The sequence below is a fragment of the Polypterus senegalus genome, chromosome 5 (genome assembly GCF_016835505.1).
Source record: "Polypterus senegalus isolate Bchr_013 chromosome 5, ASM1683550v1, whole genome shotgun sequence".
NCBI classification, from domain to species: domain Eukaryota; kingdom Metazoa; phylum Chordata; class Cladistia; order Polypteriformes; family Polypteridae; genus Polypterus; species Polypterus senegalus.
The window spans coordinates 62,379,902-62,400,478 of NC_053158.1; the positions used below are offsets into that span (position 1 = coordinate 62,379,902).

The following is a 20,577-nucleotide window of genomic DNA, read 5'->3' on the forward strand; positions in this document are numbered from 1 at the left end:
GTCAAGATCACACTTGAGTGTAGGAGCATAACTGCATTGACTGCTTCTGTTAAATAATGGATGGACAGTTATAAACTCCACTTTACACTTTGTATTTCAAACCGCCTTTGCTTCTGAATATAGGATGTGGTTCTTCAATCTATTTTATGAATGCACTTGTTACAATACTGTGTTACAAGGAGCATTGATGCTCATATACTAAGATAGACTAGTACAATGAGGATAAAAAACAAGATATGGGACAAAGTGCATTGTGTTTTTTTCTTCCCAAAAAGCAACAGTGTTCAATGAGTAGAGCATTGCAAAAATGTTCATTAAATTAATAAATAAATAATTAAATAAAAACTGGTACTTTGTGAGGAAGTTAAAAAAGACAAAATGAAAAAGTCAATAAATAATCCATTACAATCAAGGATAAAACTGGTCTTTGTTACCTTACTTCTGCTTCACACTCTCTCTCATCTAGCCACATGCACCAATTCCCCGGTATACTCATCGGAGCCGAGACACAAGTGAGAAAGTACCATTCTTGACTCCTGTCCTGGTCACCTTCCCTTGGTGTCTACCGGGATATGATGAACCTGACTCCGTCTTACCTACAGATTGGTTCCCATGGGATCGATAGGTGCTTCTCAATTGTTGGTGCTATTCACAGCACAGCAGGAGTGATCCAGTCCTCGCCAGGAGCACCCTCACTCTGCCCCTCTGTGGAGTTTCCCCTGACTACTTTGTCAGCTTCTTTTAACACTTCTCAGCCTCTAACTGATTCTGCTGTTTCATTTTTGTCTTCTCCTTACTACCTCGGCTTCTCAGCTCCTTTTGTTTCCTCTGCACTAACCACCTCAGGCTCCTCGTACCTCTTGGGTGCAGATACAGCAAACAACCTGATGAGTGTCAATGAAGTACAGGTGAGCTGATCGCGCCTGCATGTTAACAAGCAATCAGCTCACCTCCCCACTGAACACCTCCCAGCCAAAACAGCTTGGTAGCTATGTGCCCCCTGCACTCACCAACCTGATTTTATTTTAAAAACTCATACTACATACCCCAAACATGCTATCTCAAAATGGCTCTTCAGTACAACCCATTCTACTGCCAGTGTTTGTCAGTGAAGTTTGTCTGGCTATGTGCTTCATTTTATATACCTGTTAACAATGGGTATGACTGAAAGACCAGAACTCAATAATTTGGAGAGGTGCCCATATACTTTGGGCCATTTCTGTCTGTCTGCCTATCTATCTATGTGATATAGCGCCTTACTATCTATCTATCTATCTATCTAGCTAGCTATCTGTCTATCTATCTATCTTTCATTTAACACATATCAATCTATCATTGGTTATATCTCCTTTCTGTGTGACTGTCCCTCTGTCTATCTATAACACATTCATCTGTCTATTGATCCATCTAACTTAAAGTACATTTTATATTATCTGTCTACATATGCAGCCATGGAAAATGCACAGTATGAATTCTGCTCAAAATATTTCACTTGTGAGCAACTGAATTAGGTGCTGAGCTAGCAAAATTGAACAAAAGGTGTTGATTGTGATGCATCGTTTCGCAGTGATACAATTGCTTCATTTAATCTCTCACTGTACACATTTAAATAAATTTAATATGGAATTTTACAGCTAATTGGTCACTTAATAGTTGTGTGCTGACAATACTGAGCATATATATATATATATATATATATATATATATATATATATATATATATATATATTCTAGCAGACGAAATCTTCAGCGCCTTTACAGGTGCTGCAGCCGGCACCCTGCAAGAACGGTGCAGGGGCTCGAGGTATTTCGAGACCCGTAAGTCCAAACAGTCAGTTACTACGGCCGGCTGCATTTTCGCTTCAGCGTGTGCTTACCTGCAAAGGCTCCTGCTTATCTGCCTTCTCCTTTACGCGGCAGACTCGTCAGCCACAACCCGCCCTCTTTGTCGGCGGCTTTTTCTTTCGGGCGCCGCCGCTTCCTCCCCTTCGAGGAGGCTCGACGGTTAGTTTTGGCAGCGGATCGTAGTTTTCGAACCCTCCAATCTAGACATCCTGTCTTTTGAGGCAGCGCCCTTTATAGCAGATTCTTTTAACCGCCTGGTTTCGCAGCCAATCGGTCATAAGGCCTTTCCCCAATCTAGAAATCCTGTCTTCTTTAGATTCGCAGACCTGGCGCTTAACCAGCGGATCGTGATTTGGGAAATCGCGAATCGTCTTTTTAGATTCTAACGTGAAGTCGTTTCTTGTTGAGATTCGTTTAATCGCCTGGTTTTGGCAGCCAAGCGCTTTTTTCCAACCTAGAAGACCTCTCTTGAGATCCGTTTAATGGTCTAATTGATTGCATGTCTTCCAAGGTAGTTTCAATACTTGCACGGAGTCTTCTCCCCTTTTATGAGTGACTGTGTGAGTACCGCGTGTACTAAACAGTAAATTAGTAAAGGAGAAAGGACTAAACACTAAGGAAAAAGAACGCAAGACCGCGTCAGCTCGGAGCGAAATGAAGTGAATGAAATGACGTGAATGGGAAGGGAGTTGATCACGTGACTCCCCCACCCGCCTTAACTCTCAATCCCTCCACAAACACACAAACACAGTCTCTCGGATCCCAACTCTCCTTTATATATATATAGATATATACTTTATAAAAACAGATCACATTTTACACTTTTTTTGAACACTTGAATTTGTTATCAGTTGGAAAAATGCTTACTTTTTAGAAGTAACTTAGTAGGAAATGTAATATGCAATTGCAAATATAAAGACATTGATATCTACAAGGATTTAACTATTATATATCTGTATAGAGTGTTGCTACTAAAACTATCTATCTAACTTTTTATCTATCTATCTATCTGTAGTAACACCTTTGACACCTATCTATCCTTCTGTTTATAGTAGGTCTTTTCCTATCTACGTATCTCTCTGTCCATTCATGTAAGACCACACATGAATATCCAATGGAGTATTCTGGGTTTCTGGTTTATTTTTTCATTTTTATATGCTGTTCAGGTCCGCAATTTAAATATGGATTTGATTCAGTTCAACTCACTGTTAATTATTATAGATAATATTTTTGTGTGATAATAGGAGAAATGAGTGGGCCTACTCTTATTGTCATTTTCATGTGCATCTGTTATTTTTGTAGTAATGGGCTTCTCATTTTCCTAAACATTTACTGGATATTCATTTGAGAAAATAATATAATAAAAGGATCACATTTATTATTATTTAGTTATGTATTTTTTTTATTTCATTTCATTTTTGTAAATGGAGCCACCTGTTGATTTTTTAAAATAAAATGACATTATTTCGTAATGCATAAATACTTCAGAATACAAGTTATAATTTAAATGAAAATGAAATTCTCTCTCTTTTTCCCTCAATGCAGAATCATACCATGAGTCAGCACAGCAGTTAGTCCAGAAGATGCCATCCATTCTGATGCCATCCCATCTGACGAAAGCTGTGTGGCAGGAAAAGGAAAAACAAAATTCATGGATCATTTATTCTTTGCACGGAACTATCATTGCAAATGACCTTGTATTGTAATAAAAGCCTTGTATTATCTTTAAAAAAAAAAAAAAACACAAAAAAAAAAATCATTGGACATTTGTGTATTTGAATTTTTAAGCACCAGGCTGACTTAATGTAAATAAAGTATTTCACATGTGTTGTTTCTGCTCCAGATGCCAGACACTAAATCGGTCTAGTACTATGTAAACAGACCCAAATTCCAAAGAACTGCATTGCAAAGAAAAGGAAGGGGCTCTGCATTTAAAAGAAAGATGTCTGGATGTGTGTGCATAAGAACTGGTGTGTTGGTATTAAGAAGTAAACTGCAGTTGGGTGTCCAAGACCATTTCTGCTGTTGTTTTGGTGCTGATTTTTTTTTTTTATTCTTATTATTGTTGTCCACATATTGCATAAGGAAGAGATGCTTCTGATCTGGCCCCGATTAAAGAACTTTTTGTTGTAATGGAAACTGCCCATGTCTGTGTGCATGTGGTCTTCACAGAGCCATCTGTCTATGCTCAGCATAACGGGTGGTGCCCCCTTAAACTGTATGCAATAGTTTAAATACAGATTGGAAAGAGCCTTTCTGGTGGAAACTGTCAGGAGCCTAAGCCTCCTGTAATCATTTCAGCACAGCCAAATCTCAAGTCAATTAAACTAACCTGTATGTTACTCTTATTAATGTTTACTCTGCAGCCTGAACCTGGAGATTACTGGAAATGTTTTTGCAATAGGAAATAAATCCAATTTACCTTTAGGTACCAGAGTCTGTTTCTTATTCATTTTGTATGTGTAATTACAATTTATAAAGCTACTTCTTCTTTTCAACCTCCAATAAACAGCTTGAGGCACATGGTGTGAAAATGTGACATTTCTGTAGCCATCATGTAAGTTGATGGAAATACATGAAAGAAAAAAAATAATAATGAAATCAGATTTTCAGTATTTAAAAAATGTATTCTGTACAGTGTTTAAACATTAAATAAGTAAGAATATAAAATGGGGTTTTATTCCAAACCTAATATTACATTTTGTTAACCTAAATATTTTATTCCACTTTCAAGTATGTATAATGAAAGAGGTGTTTTGATGGCAGTGCACACTAAGCAATAAGTAATGTTGTACAAATCAAGAGGATATGCAGAACATGCGCTAATTACAAATTATTTTGGACACTGTACTGCAACAAGTGTAATCCATTCTACCCCTTTCAGTTTTTGCTTATAAAAAAAGAAAGTTGAACCTGATATGTATTTATATGTGTGTGCACTGTATATATAATTTTTTTTAATACATTAACTATTTGTGCTTTGTGCTCTAACGTGCTGCATTCATTCTTTGAAAATGATTTGTTGAATAAAAAGTTCTATCCCAGTTTGGGTTCAGAAACTTGCTTTTGATGCCTTTGAGGTCTCCATGCGTGATAAGAATGAGATACATCATGCTCTCTGACACCTACTACGATGCTGCAGGGGATTTTAAGTCATTAAAAATGACTTCAGGAGTCAAACAGAAATTTCAAACTATGAAATGTGCTATTGTTTTATACATAAGGAGAAGGTTAGCCAGTTCTATCCAGGAGGGCACAAGGTTCTGATCAGCGCTTAATTTGTGCTGGAGCTCAGTTCTGATACCCTCTGTGCTCCAGGACCACCACACATGCTCTGGTATCCCAAAATCTACATAAAGTATTTGTTTTCACATTTTTATAACGTTTAAACAGACAAAGTTTATTACACAAATTCCATTTAAAGTTTATAAAAATAGCCTATTTAACATGCCTATCTCTTTTTTTCACTGGCTGATGTGAAAAATAAAAAAGTGTTCCAACACTAGAAGCTGTAAAAAAACAAAATCAATTTTCAGGTCAGTGTAGTGAAAAACAGCTAGTGATGGGATGGTGACATGGAGGTTGAGAGATAAAAGGCACAGGAGCGAGACATTGTGAAAAAAGACTCAGCAGACGAGGCAGAGGGAAGCAAAAACTCCATTACGAGTGTGGACAGCAGAACAATTTAGGATTACAAGATATTCAAATGAAATACTAATTTATGAATGTACGTTTACATGTATACAGTACTGATTTCTTAGATTTACAGATTACTCTGAGTTGAACGTGTGCAGAGGAGAGATGCTGGGTATATTGGGAGAAGAATGTTAAGGGTAGAGCTGCCAGGCAAGAGGAAGGCCTTAGAGAAGATTTATGGATGTGGTGAGAGAGGACATGCAGGTGATGAGAGTAACAGAACAAGATGCAGAGGACAGGGAGATAAGGAACAAGATGAGCGGCTGAAAGAAGGAGAAGATTAGGCCAATGATGTAATTCAACATTAGCAGCACTGAGCTTTGGTGCCCAATTGCTGTTTGCGTAACATCCTCATTCTGCTCCTGGGAAGTCACGATGAGCTCAGGCACCTCATTGTTTACAATTTAGACATTGGAAAGGTGGCTATACTCATCTATCCTTGTATCATAATCATTATATATATATATATATATAGAATGAATTGTAATAATAATAGCTTCAAATTTTGAGTTTAGGATTAGATTACAGATCTTTGTTGTCATATACACTGCAAGAGCACAGTGAAATGTGCCAAGGCTCTGCTGTTTCTTTGCCTTTCTCATGAAACTGCTGTTGATAAAATATTAGTTGAAGATCCGCCCCACACCCTCATTCATTGGTCGAGAATCCTGTCTTCAGGATCTTGTAATTTAGCTGAATTGGGTATTTTAACCCAAGTGTGAAGCATTATGTAGGCAAAATTGGTCTATAGACTTTAACAGAATGATTAAAATAATAAATAAATGGTAACTTTGTAATCATGGCCTCCTTTTATTGGTAAGGCTATTGACAAATCTTATGAATTACTGATTTAAAAAAAATAATACATTTCTGTAATTTAACGAATAACCAATGGCTTCCAATAAGTTAAAAGTGATTGGGAGTTTCTGCTATCTGGACCCTAGTGATAGTCAAGGGGTACACATTTTTAAGAGTTTTTACAAAATAGCTCACAAGCATTCTTATGATCATGAAACTTTGGTATTTTTTCAAGCAAAAAAAGATCCACCTCAAATTATATATAAACACACATTCAACTATTTATATAATATATGAAGCTCAATATGTGTTTGTTTGGTACACAAATCCACACCGTTGAACTTGTCTTCGCCAAAGTTTGCACAGATTCCTCATTTGTATGAAATAAGACCACTGGCTGGGTTTCATTCTGAAATTTGACCAAAATTTCCCATTTTAGGGATATGCCTATAGAAGTCATTTTCAGGACTTGGCACAGGTTTCTTTCTTGGGAATTTATTTACTGCCTACACCTACACCTTATTTAAACCCGGGCAGCTCTGGGTTACCGTGTAAGCAACTACTGTGTTACACATACATATTCTTATTCATTATAATACAAAGTGTGGAGCACCAGGAGGCACACTGCCGCCCAAACCAAAAAGAGACAGACATGGGACACAAGTTCAAAGCACATGTTGTTTAATTTTACCTCATGGGAAACACCTTCCCCCTTCCACATTTCCCACAAGCACAACACAATCACAGAACAGCACCAAACTCTTTTCTTTCTCTTCTCTCCTTCCTCCACTCCTCCTGACAAGCTTCACATTCTCCCACCTGACCCTGGCTTACCAAGTATTGTCTGTTGGCCCCTTTTATAAAGCACCTGGAAGTGCTCCAGGTGCTCGTTGACGCATTTCGGGCAGCACTTCTGGATGTGGCAGGAGAGCTACCGATGAGGGCTCAGCAGCTGGTGCAGCACCCCCTTGTGGCACTCACGGAACCCAACAGGGCTGTATCACATTTCACCTCCCATGGAGCCCTGCGGGAGTCCAGGGCACCGCTGCAACCAAGAGGGGCTGCCACCTTGCACTCTGGGGGAGGTAATGCTCTGGATACACTCTCTCCCCCGGTCCTTCCAGTGTGGAGACATCCCAGCCGGGGCCACGAAAGATATACTTCAAACCTGTACAATAAGAATCAAGTGAAGTATTTTGGACTTGAATGGAATAGCATGTCAAACACTCTCCCCTATAGAGTCATTTTACTCAATGTCTTTTCTACTTTTAAGTTTTTAAACAGATTTTTCAATCTGTTCTTCTAGGTCAGGAATGACCAACACTGAATCTTGAAGTGCAGCAGCATCATCTCCAAATATTCCTTCCTACTATGCCACCTTTGCTGCTGTATTTCAACAAATTCAGAAAAGAGGACAGAAAAAAATAAAGATAACAACATCATTTACATTTTTCTGCAACCTTTTTTATTTTTTATGATATGTTTGCTGAAAGATTGGCAGCCATTCACACATGACCAAAGCTACCAAGTCACCAATTATCCTGAAATGCAATGCTTTTGGATAAGGGAGAGAAACATACCAATTGGAGGAAAATCTATGAGAACATGTTGTGAGAACTCCACTGACAGAACCAGGAACCAAAACCAAATCAGTCACGTTATGAGACACCAACACTATTCATTGTGTCACCACAAAAAAGAGCCATTTATTTCAAACACTTGACACAGATAAAGTGCTTCAGGTGGGAAAAAATCATCAGTCCCTAACCCTAACCCATTAGACATTTTTGTTTTTCAATCTCTCTTGTCTATTAAGGTATGCATACCTGTATTTCTTAGGAACATTTAATTTAATAGATTATAGACAAGAAGAAAAGTTGCATTATATTATTATTAGCCATCTTTCCATTTCCATAATCACTTTCTAATTGTTTTCAGTTACCACACAGGTTCTCCTCAGTCCTCACATCAGGCCCTTTGAAATGTCCACATACAAGGCACTTCAGCCCAAAACACAGTGAACCCTGACCACTTCCACACACATTAGGCACTTGGAATCATATCACATTACTGTGGAGCAGCAATACTGTCTGTTGAACTAATAAATTTAATAGTCCTCTCATTTTCCAGCAACTCATCCAGTTACATACCCAGCCACCCAAACCTCAGCAAAAATCTCCACCTCCTTTTATGAGACGTCCACGAAGTTTGAATTCCATTTAAGAGCTATAATCCCCCAGGCATGTTCGGGAGCCATCCAGAGTATTATCCTGGGGCCAGTACCTGGGGGCATCATATCTATATCCCCAAGCCATCTTGACTGGCTTCTCGTAGCTCTGAGAAGAGATTTCAACACCCTGAGGTGTTTGCTAATCACAGAGCTGCTTATTTTGTCATGGAAAATCAGCCTTGTGATAGTGTGCAGAAATCTCATTTCAGTGGCTTCTACTCACAATCTCATTCTTGTCACAACCCAGAGTTCATGGCCATAGGTGAAGGTGGGATGTATAATATCCAGTAAATCCCCACTTCACTTTGGGAGTTTTTTCTTGTCTTCTTAGCGAGTCATGGCTGGAAGGCTATCAATTAAGCAGGTCCTCATTAAAACCTATTGTAGCATGCTTTGTGTGATTCTCAGCTATACAAAAGTCAAGTTGCTTGTGTGCATGTGCTCAGCCACAGACATTCCTACTCTCGATTGCCATCAGGTCAGTAATCACTTTCTCACCACTCTCTATCAGGCCTTTCTGAAACAGGTTCACTATCTTTACTTCTTTCACTCACAGCTCGGTACCTCGCATGAGGTCGCCACCATTTTGTGACTCTCTTTGCAAAGCTCAACTGTGTTGGTTATTTAGACTTTGGATTTCTCCTTGAAAATGAGCCAGTCGGCTACTAAATATCTTTCTTTATCTCCCACTATTTTCTGGTGTAAGTCATTCTCTGAACACCTGTGTTGCCTTAGATGTTCAGCACAGAAGTAAGGTGACACAACGGTGCAATGGTAAGCTCGGTCAACTCACAGCCTCACAAAGACATTGGGGTCTAAACCTGGATCAGTTACTGTGTGAAGTTTAGACGTTTCTCAAACTTAAATTAGTCTAAGAAGGTACAGTAAATGGATCAATGTATTGTCCAGTGAAGCATTCATCAGTACAGATGTTGAGTGCTGCACGGTCATGCAGTGCAGTAGAGGTGTTAAATACTGTACTTCTGTGCCGAGATCACTTGATAACAAGTGAGCAGCAGAACCTCCATGTCTGGAGCTGTAGATGTACTGGTCTTTTGGCTGTTTTCCTTTAAAAAATTGATGCTGCAAACACTGTTCAAGATCCAGATCTTGGCTTTGAGACTCTCCCTCCATGGCAGCCCTGTAACACCTCTGTGATCTACCTTATCCTTTGCCAATGGGCCCTGCTTTACATAACTTACTTGGGGTCAGTGCCAACTATATCAACCAAACTTTTCCCAGCTCCATGAGCCAGAAGTTCTGCCGAAATTGCTTCTGCAAACACTGTTCCAGGTCCAGATCTCAGCTTTGAGACTGTCCCTGTCCACGGCTGCATTGTAACGCCTCTGTGATCTACCTATCAATGGACCCTGCTTTACACAGCTTACTTGGGGTCAGTACCAACTCTTCTACCATGCGTTTTCCCAGCTCCATGAGCCAGAAATTCTGCTGGTGTCCATGCACCCAGATTATTATGGCTTAGCAGATGGAGTAGCAGTGGTGGAGCTGCAGCCGTAGCAGTCTATCAGCTGTCTTCCTTCCTGAAATGCTGTTGCAAAATGCATACCAGATCCTTAATATCAGCCTCCAGACTATCCAGGAACTGCTCAGTAGAGCTATGTAAGTCCATTTTAGGCCCTTGTGGCACTCTGCACTTGCTAAAATCGGACAGAAGGTCTTCTTTTCATCCCACTTCTGACACCACTGTAACACTGGCACCATTGTGCCAGAATGGATTCTTTTTGCACCTTACCTGTTTTTTTTTTTTTGGTTGTTTTGCTACACTTTAAAGGACTCCTCGCTGTTGCTGTACTCGATGGCATTCTATTTACAGCGTCGCAGGTTTGCCATTTTTATAGATGCCCCCTGCTGCTGCTGATGAAATGCCCATTCATACGACCTGTCAGCACTCTTACAGTATTTTATATTTTAAGTCCTTTGTTTAAATTTATCCTGTCTTAGAATGCAGTCCTTTTAACACCTTGATTTCTTTTCATTTTCAGCACTTTTGTCAACAGTGGTTGTTTTAAATGTGCTTCATAAAAAAAAAAAACTACACTTTGCTTTTTTCTGTGTCTGTTCTTTCAGAAAGTGTTTCACATTGCTCATTTTCACCGCATATACAGATATTGAAATGTCATCTTAACATGAAACATGCAAGCCTGAAATAAGACACGACTTAGTCATACTATTCACCATTATCGTTTAAATAAAACCAAAATACACTCTTGAGGGCACGTGCTTTAATCAAGGAGGAATCAGAATACGTTAACAAAGTTTCGGGACAGGCTGCTAAAACCTTCTTCTGCCACGTCTCGGATAAAAAATTGTAGCAACAATCATAATCTCTGCAAAAAAGCGCCTGCCTCTTTTCATCTGGTTCTTTTGAAGGAATTTCCCTTTTCCTTAACATTTCTGCATGAAATATTTAATACAAGCAAGTTTCTATATAGCACCTTACACAGACACTGTTTTGTCCAACAGCTTTTAGATGCAATGAAGACACAGACTTCACATAGTTCCATGAGCTTTCTTACATTTGCCCGAAACTTTCATATTCTTTTCAGTTCACTTTGTTCATTTTTTTCTTTCCTCAGACTCGAAATATTCTTGTGATCTTTTATTCTCTACTGTTCTTTGTGGCATTTGATCAAAATGTTCATGCATAAGTCTCCTTCACAGTTTAGACCACTATGCAGAGTTTCCTTTGGCATTTGTCAAAGGGATTGACTGTTTCTGGGTTTGGGTTTCTCGTTGCCTTTAAAGGCTGAAGGAAGAAATACTGGATATACAGTTAATGTCTCACTAGTGAGATCCTGTTTTCTTTTTCAATTCACATCAAGAATGTGTTCTTACATTATTTTGGTAGGGGGAAAGCACTGCGGCATGCTAACTGCTCTTAATCGACATGATCACAAGGACGGAGTCGCTGAATTCTAATGCTGGATTGCTTCAAAAACTGAAACCTTTTATCCAAGCCGTCCAAGCTGGATCCGTGTGTTCTGCTGACCGCTGAAGGTTATGTATTTTAATAAGAGGGGTGCCACAAATTATTTCTGAGTGTCAGGCATTTGCAAGATAATTCTTTATTTTTCATTAGTTTAACCATTCAATTATTCAGCTTGTCTTCCTATTGGCTTTGTTTGTGCTGCTCCTTCGGCTTTGTGAGAAAAAAATGATTGAGCGAATTTCAGTAAATATTCATGTGAGTGGCTGGCACACTTAGAGAAGGCTAAGATATTAGAATAGTGAACATGGCACTTTAACAATCAGCAGTCAAAAGGACATTGTCAGGTCATTGGATACCACGATGCCACAGAGACAAATATGTCCTATATTAGAAAAAAAAAAATAATGTGGCATGATACAAAATTCAACAAACAACAATGTGTACATTTTCAATTAATTTCCATACATTCACTTGATAATTATGACTCCTATCAAGCAGTACATTGTAATGTGCACTGAAAGCTGCTTTCCCTTTTTTTCCCTGAATCTCTAAAAGCTCTGCCAAGGTCAGAAGTGGCATCATGCCTGGGCACTGAACTTTACACAGCTGGCCTGTTAAATCTGCTTGCAGTAAGTCAAGCTGGAGGCTCACTTTGCTAATTCAAACTAAATATATAGCAAGAGCACAATAGCTTCATGAATAATAACAAAGAGATTAGCTACGAACCATGCATAAGAGACAGTAGACCATGCAGACCACAGGGACCATCCATCCATTTCCAATTCTATTTAATCCACTTCTGGACTGTGGAGGCCCAGAGCCTGTATGAGGACTATTGGGTGTAATGCTGTACAGAGCAAGCATTGAAGACAAACCTATCACACTGTACAGAAAGTGAAGGCCAATAGGCTGCTTTATTTCATCAAATGACATTATTCCTTATCAGCAGCATCTCTACACTGAGGCCGGGTGGGGCATTTCTAAATCCCTCAGCAGATGGCGCTGTTTTACAAAAATGAATCACTAATGTAGTGAATCTTAAACTTCTATGTCTTTTTTCTGTCGTCGTGACCTGGAATCCCCGTGGAGTGTGATTTAGGGCATCCACACCTCTTGTAGATTCAGCACCAACCATCATCTTACCCCCACTGGATAGTCGCCACCAGCCGTTGTCCCTTTGTGTTGGATTCTCCTTGTTCACAAGGCACTCTGCAAACTGTTTGCGACCTTTTCCCATTTAGTGCTGAAGTGATTTATGACTCATAGACCCAAGTTCAGACATATCCTCAATGCATAGTTTAAGAAACGCTGATGGAATGAATTGGTAAAAATGTTAGAGTACGTTTTTCTAGTTTTCCAAGATATTCTCAATGCATTTTCTTGCAAAATAAGGTGGGGAAAGATGCTACTTTATAGGTTAGAAAGTCGTGTCAGGTAAATAAAGCAAGCATCACACACCTTACCTTACCCACTAAACTTTTGCTTTACATTTCTGTGATAAAAGTGGAGAAGATTTAAAGTAAGCTAACCAGTGTCATAGTCATGAAAGAAAACACTTGCAATTCTAAAAAAGAAAAATGCATTGTATGTTCAAAGACAAGTTATAAGGCATGGTTGTGTGTTAAAGTAAAACCAAGAGCAAATATCAATCAAACTGTCTGTTTTCAAAACCATCAGATGTGGCCTTCAGTGATGGTGACCTACATTAGGAGTTTGTGTGTTGCTTATGGCTAGTGACAAAGTGAAAAAGACAAAAGGAGAAGCTATGTTTGGAAGGAAGGAAGAAGAACAGAAATGGAAGTGAAAAGTGGAATCGCTATTTCTATAATATCAATAACTTGTTGCTGAATGAAATGTCTATAGATCTAAGAAAACTCAGAAAATAAAACTGAGCTGACATACAAGACAGAAGTAGCAGTAAAATACTGTGGTTGTTATTAAAGACTGCTAGGCAGATGGAGTTATTCAGAGCATGCTAGCAAAAAAGAGCTTTTCATATCTTTTAGCTCTATCTGACCATTAATGCGAGAGACCAGTAACTTGATCGCTCAGTTCTACAGTGCTGTACTGCTGCTAATGAGAAATGAACAGGCAGCAAGGGCAAAATTTGTAAACTGGACCAGGAGAGGTAAGAGAAAAAAGTGAATGTCAAAAACAAACTGGAGTCTGAGCCTGAAAGTCAAAAATACAGCGAAAACCAAGTCCAAAACCTTTACCCAAAGTTGTAATTAAAACAAGATGCAAAAATCCTAAAACATTTTAACCGTTTTGAAAGTCACATGCTTTATTTAATCAGTGCTTGTATTTGATCCAGAAGTGATAAAAATCAATAATTATAACATAGTTCCTCTACTAAGGAGTGGGCTTGAACACACTCATTGGGCTTTCCAGAGTGACAAAACTGGAACTGGAGGAGCAAATTGAACACATGCATATCACAAACTGGAACCCATGGATGATCCTCAGGACAGCACCCATGTCAGCAGTTAAAAAATCTTCTAAACATTTTATTCATTTTTCCTCTTCCATGTGAATGGTTGGCAGAGTATACATTTTTGTAATAAAAGGACATGAATTAACCTATGGAAAATGGTAAAAAATGGTAAATGGCCTGTATTTGATATAGCGCCTAACTAGAGTTCAAAAACCCCCCCCTAGGCGCTTTACAACACAACAGTCATTCACCCATTCACACACACACATTCATACGCTGGTGATGATAAGCTACTATGTAGCCACAGCTGCCCTGGGGCACACTGACAGAAGTGAGGCTGCCGAACACTGGCGCCACCAATCCTTCCGACCACCACCAGCAGGCAAGGTAGGTTAAGTGTCTTGCCCAAGGACACAACAGCTGCATTCTCATGCTGGGAGCCAGGATCGAACCTGCGACCCTCCGATTGCTGGACAACCCGCTCAACCGACTGAGCTACTGCTGAAAAAGTTTAATGGATTCTTAAATGAGATGGAAGGTCAAAATTGTATGCCACTAGATGAATGTGTTTTTTAGAACAGTGTATAGACCAATATATATTGGGTGTTAGATTCCAAGATGCCACCTTCAGGCAGATATCTCCTGACTATCTGACTGGCACAAAACTCAGTAGTTGCTTTACATGTGCGATTTGCAAACTGCTTCGCTTCAGCATATCAATAGGTGGACTGTTCAAATTCTGCCAATGGCAGCATGGCGTAACAAATAAACTGAAATTAATCAAGTTTACATTTTGAAAAAATAAGTCTTGGTTCACCTGTTTGGTTTTTGTCCATTGGACTCCAAGTGATCCAATGAGGACAAATGCACCTTTACAGCCATACTGAAATATTGCCATAATGAAGAGGCACATTTTTTGAGTGGAAAAAAATGAGTGCTCTTAGAAAATAACTATCACCAAAACAACCTTTAGAGGATGGTAAGACTGTGATCAACTTCCACCAATTGCTCCTACGGTCAACAGGGTGGAGGAATGTGTTGCAACAATCTTACGAAATCCATCCACTTTTGCCCTCTAATAAATAACACATTTCAGAATAAAATTTCTGAAATTGTTACCCACATTTTTCCACCAAAAATATCTGTTTATCAAGGTTTGAGAAATCCTAGGATGACTGAAGAACCTCATCAAGGACATCCCCCATCACCTCGCAGAGAACAAAGCATTTGCAATAATTACACAAAGTATTAAGCTTCACTGTCTTACCCATTAAGATTTCTACTGTACAAATTTGAGAAGATATTCTTTGTTCTCATGATAGTTACTCAAGAATTAATTATTTATTTATTGGTAACTATCAAAATACCCGCGCTTCGCAGCGGCGAAGTACTGCCTTAAAATTTTTATTAAGAAGAAAATTAAACCTTTTTAAACTGAGGGAAAATATACCAATAATTATTTGTTAAGGATCTCTTTGTATACCACATTGTGAGTTCGGCCCTCCGGTTATAATATGACCAAGCTGTGTGCTGAGCTTACTCTTAAGCATGCAACGTACACCTGGCCATGTGAACAGTAATCTTGTTTCAAATCTCACAGCTTGGATTGCTGCTGTCATAATCGGTTTGAGTTTCATGGTTTGTTTCAATTACGACAGTATTTGTAGAATTTGTGTTGAAGAGACATTCGACATCTGTCAAGCGTTGTAAGTATACAACCGGTTTCATCGATAACTTCACATCCAGCTTTTGAGAGTTTAAATATTAGAATTAGAATTAAAATTAGAACAATCTAGACGAGAACAGGCCATTCAGCCCAACAAAGCTCGCCAGTCCTATCCACTTGCTTCCTCCAAGAAAACATCAAGTCGAGTTTTGAAAGTCCCTAACGTCTTACTGTCTACCACACTACTTGGTAACTTATTCCAAGTGTCTATCGTTCTTTGTGTAAAGAAAAACTTCCTAATGTTTGTGCAAAATTTACCCTTAACAAGTTTCCAACTGTGTCCCCGTGTTCTTGATGAGCTCATTTTAAAATACAAGTCTCGATCCACTGTACTAATTCCCTTCATAATTTTAAACACTTCAATCATGTCACCTCTTAATCTTCTTTTGCTTAAACTGTAAAGGCTCAGCTCTTTTAATCTTTCCTCATAATTCAACCCCTGTAGACCTGGAATCAGCCTAGTCGCTCTTCTCTGGACCTTTTCTAGTGCTGCTATGTCCTTTTTGTAGCCTGGAGACCAAAACTGCACACAGTACTCAAGATGAGGCCTCACCAGTGCATTATAAAGGTTGAGCATAACCTCCTTGGACTTGTACTCCACAGATCGTGCTATATAACCTAACATTCTGTTAGCCTTCTTAATGGCTTCTGAACACTGTTTGGAAGTTGATAGCTTGGAGTCCACTATGACTCCTAAATCCTTCTCATAAGGTGTACTCTCGATTTTTCGACCGCCCATTGTGTATTCAAACCTAATATTTTTACTTCCTATGTGTAATACTTTACATTTACTGACATTAAATTTCATCTGCCACAAATCTGCCCAAGCCTGTATGCTATCCAAGTCCTTCTGTAATGATATAACGGATTCCAAATTATCTGCTAATCCACCTATCTTGGTATCATCTGCAAACTTAACCAGCTTGTTACTTATATTCCTATCTAAATCATTTATATATATTAAAAATAGCAGCGGCCCTAGCACTGACCCCTGTGGAACACCACTCTTAACATCGCCAGTTCTGATGAGGTTCCTCGCACCATCACCCTCTGCTTCCTGTGTCTGAGCCAATTCTGCACCCATCTAAAAACATCACCCTGAATTCCCACTTCTTTTAACTTGATGCCCAACCTCTCATGTGGCACCTTATCAAATGCTTTCTGAAAGTCCAGATAAATAATATCATAAGCTCCACTTTGATCGTATCCTTTTGTTGCCTCCTCATAGAATTCCAACATGTTAGTAAAACACGACCTCCCCTTCTGAACCCATGCTGACTGTTCAGAATAACTCCTGTCCTTGTCATGTGTTGCTCAATCTTATCCTTAATAATTCCTTCCATTAATTTTCCTGTGATGCTTGTTAAGCTTACTGGCCTATAGTTGCTTGGATCTGCCCTGTCACCCTTTTTATATAATGGGATGATATTTGCCATTTTCCAGTCCTTTGGAATCTCTCCAGTGCACAGTGACTTCCTAAAAATATGTGTCAAGGGTTTATATATGTACTCACTAGCCTCCTTAAGAACACGAGGATAAATATTATCTGGGCCTGGTGATTTGTTTGATTTCATCTTATTTAATCTGAGCAGCACTTCTCCCTCTACAATTTCCAAATCCCTCAGTACCTCCTTAGTAGTTGTGTTTACCTCTGGCAGGTTATCCACTTGCTCACTTGTAAACACCTCAGAAAAATGTAAGTTTAGGGCATCTGCTATTTCATTGTCTGTATCTTTTAATTCCCTTTACTATTCCTGATGAACTTGACCTCCTCCTTAACTGTTCTTTTACTACTAAAATACTGAAAGAATCTCTTGGGGTCTTCTTTGCCTTATCTGCTATATTCCTCTCCAACTGTCTTTTAGCCTCTCTGATATCCTTCTTAATGGTTGCCCTCATTTTCTCATACGCTACGGTTCTCTTTGCAGTCATTAGTCTTATATGCCTTATACAGCAGTTTTTCCTTTGCAACTTCTTTTTAAATCTTTATTAATCCATCGTGGAGATTTTTTTAGTTTCCTATTACTTCCAAATTTAGGTATGTATCTGTCCTGCATTACATGTAAAACATTTTTAAACCTGTTCCACTGCTCCTCGACTGTCTCCACATTTAAAAGCTTATCCCAGTCTATCCTACTTAGACTTTGTCGCATCTGCTCAAAATTAGCCCTACTAAAGTTCAACTTAACAATTTTAGTCTTTGCATCTGTACTCTTACAAAATACTGAGAATTGTATTACATTATGGTCACTTGACCCTAGTGGTTCAATCACCTCTACACCCTCAATTCTATCCTGATTATTACAGAATACTAAATCCAGATAGGCTTCACCCCTTGTTGGTGCTTTAACATGCTGTGTTAAAAACAGTCGCTGATTACTTCTAAAACTCCTGCTCTTGTGCTCCTCCATCTGTAAGGTTATCCCAGTTAATATTTGGATAATTAAAGTCCCCATGACTATAATATCCCCTGTAAACTTGCCTTTTGATATTACTAAAAGATGTGTGTTGAAATTACTGTCTGAATTGGGTGGTCTATAACACACTCCTAAAATGAGACCTTTTCCCTAATATTTTCCAGGCGAAGCCACATGTCCTCACTAAGATGGGGCTCATCATCCAACTGAAGATGACTTACATTTAATTCCTGTTTGGCATAAACAGCAACCCCACCTCCTTTTCTGTTCTGTCTATCCTTCCTAAAAAATGTGTATCCCTCTATGTTACACTCATCCCCATCTTTGTTATTTAGCCAGGTTTCCGTTATTGCTATAATATCATAATTGTGCTCTGCTACATACAACTCCAACTCACTTACCTTATTTTTGATACTTCTAGCATTAAGGCAAGCTATTTTTAATGTGTTAATCCTTCTATCTTTACGTGTTTGCTTAAAATTTACATTACTATGCATTTTTATTTCTACACCATTGTTTGTTCTTCCATGTATAGATCTAAATCTGGCCTGTCCTAAACTCCCTGCCCCCCCATTCCCTAGTTTAAACAATCCTCGACTAGCCTACACATACGCCTCCCCAATACATGGGTGCCCCTCCGGTTCAGATGTAACCCGTCACGGCGGAACAGGTCCCATCTGTTCCAAAAGGAGTCCCAATGCCCCATAAACCTATACCCTTCTACCCTGCACCAAGATTTGAGCCACGCATTAAGCCTTCTAATCTCCTCAATCTTACCTGGACTGGCGCGTGGCACAGGCAGAACTTCGGAGAAGACTACCTTGTCAGTTCTGCTCCTCAGCTTGGTACCTAACTCTTTGAATTTGGATCGCAGAACTGACAGACTACCCTTATGTATGTCATTTGTTCCAACGTGGACAATGACAACTGGATCCACCCCCGCTCTGGCCAAGAGCCTATCCACCCTTCCAGGGAGGTCTCCCACCTGTGCTCCCGGAAGGCAACACACCGTACGAGACTCTCTCTCTCTGGAGCACACCTGCGCTTCAATCCCCCTAATGATTCATAAACATCAAAGTGTCCACTACTTAAATCGTCACCTGTGAATCTAAGATGTTTAAGAGGCATTGGCGGTTGTCCAAAGGTGTAAAATATTTGCCCATTTCAGTACACTTGAAAGCGACAACCGAACAATTCAGCAGCACATGCAGATGCATAGGTGAAAGGCTTAAGCATTTCACTCTTCTAGTGCTCCTGTGTAGTATAATTATCTCCTTTACTGTCATCAGTCCACACCTTGAACCTGTCCCAGTCATTCAATACATAAGACACAATGTTCCTCCGGATATCAAGAGTGAGCCTGATATGGCCGTGCAATATGTAAAAAAGAGAATGGAACAGGTAGGTGCCATCTCCGGGCATGGAAACCACTCGGTAAGTGACAGTTGTTTGATCGATGGTGATCACCTCGATAGACATGTTAATGCGGGTACGGTTGGAATGATAAAGGACATGGGTACCTGAACAATATAAAGTAAGTCTAAAATACCTACACAATAACTATAATCGTAATAAATGAACAATAAAACAGCGGAGAAGCCGTGGATTAAATAAAAAGGCTGTAGTTATCAGCAGGGAGACGTGAATCCCGTGGCGAAGCAAGGAAGGGAATGTAGAGACTGGAGCAACGGACGGCCTTATATAGGCAGGCAGCCAACAACGTGGGAGGCGTTGGGATGGGGGCTGCAGGCTATGGACGTATATATGTACGTAAGTATAATTCAGTTAACGTTGGGAACCCGCGTACCAAATTTCTTGAAGATGGGCCCATAAGTAACAAAGACCGTTGAAAAGTTCAATATGGTGGCTGACAGTGGCATCATACCACCGAAATAAGTACGTACCTTGGTTCCATAACCCGCCTACCAAATTTTGTGAAGATGGGGCCATAAATAAGAAAGTTCAACATGGCAGACGTTGTCGACTGTTATGACCCTCACGCGTAGAATTTCAAAATGAAACCTGCTTAACTTTTGTAATCTGTAAGGAATGAGCCTGCCAAATATTAGCCTTCTACCTACACGGGAAGTTGGAGAATTAGTGACATTGGAAACTTCAATATGGCGGCCGACAGAGGCAACATACCACTGAAATTAGTACGTACATCGGTTTTGGGTAGCGCATGGAAGCCACCTACCAAATTTCGTGAAGATGGGGCCATGAATAGGAAAGTTCAACATGGCGGACGTTGTTGACCGTTATGACCGTTACGCATAGAACTTCATAATGAAACCTGATTAACTTTTGTAAGTAAGCTGTAAGGAATGAGCCTGCCAAATTTCAACCTTCTACCTTCACGGGAAGTTGGAGAATTAGTGACGTTGGAAAGTTCAATATAGCGGCCGACAGTGGTGTCATACCACCGAAATAAGTACGTACATTGCTTTTGGCTAATGCAGGGAAGCTACCTACCAAATTTTG

The 20,577-nt window shown here is 39.5% G+C and overlaps 1 protein-coding gene across 8 annotated transcripts in view; it reads left to right on the forward strand.

Annotated features, from left to right (window-relative positions):
- LOC120530306 (zinc finger protein 521) overlaps positions 1-4,889 on the forward strand; it is a 504,246-nt gene extending 499,357 nt beyond the window's left edge. For all 8 annotated transcript variants that reach the window (XM_039754698.1, XM_039754696.1, XM_039754700.1 and 5 more), the window contains one exon: positions 3,391-4,889. In XM_039754698.1, the coding sequence (XP_039610632.1) occupies positions 3,391-3,420 (30 nt within the window). In that variant the 3' untranslated portion in view covers positions 3,421-4,889. The remainder of the gene's footprint in view (positions 1-3,390) is intronic.
- The last annotated feature ends 15,688 nt before the right edge of the window (positions 4,890-20,577 follow it).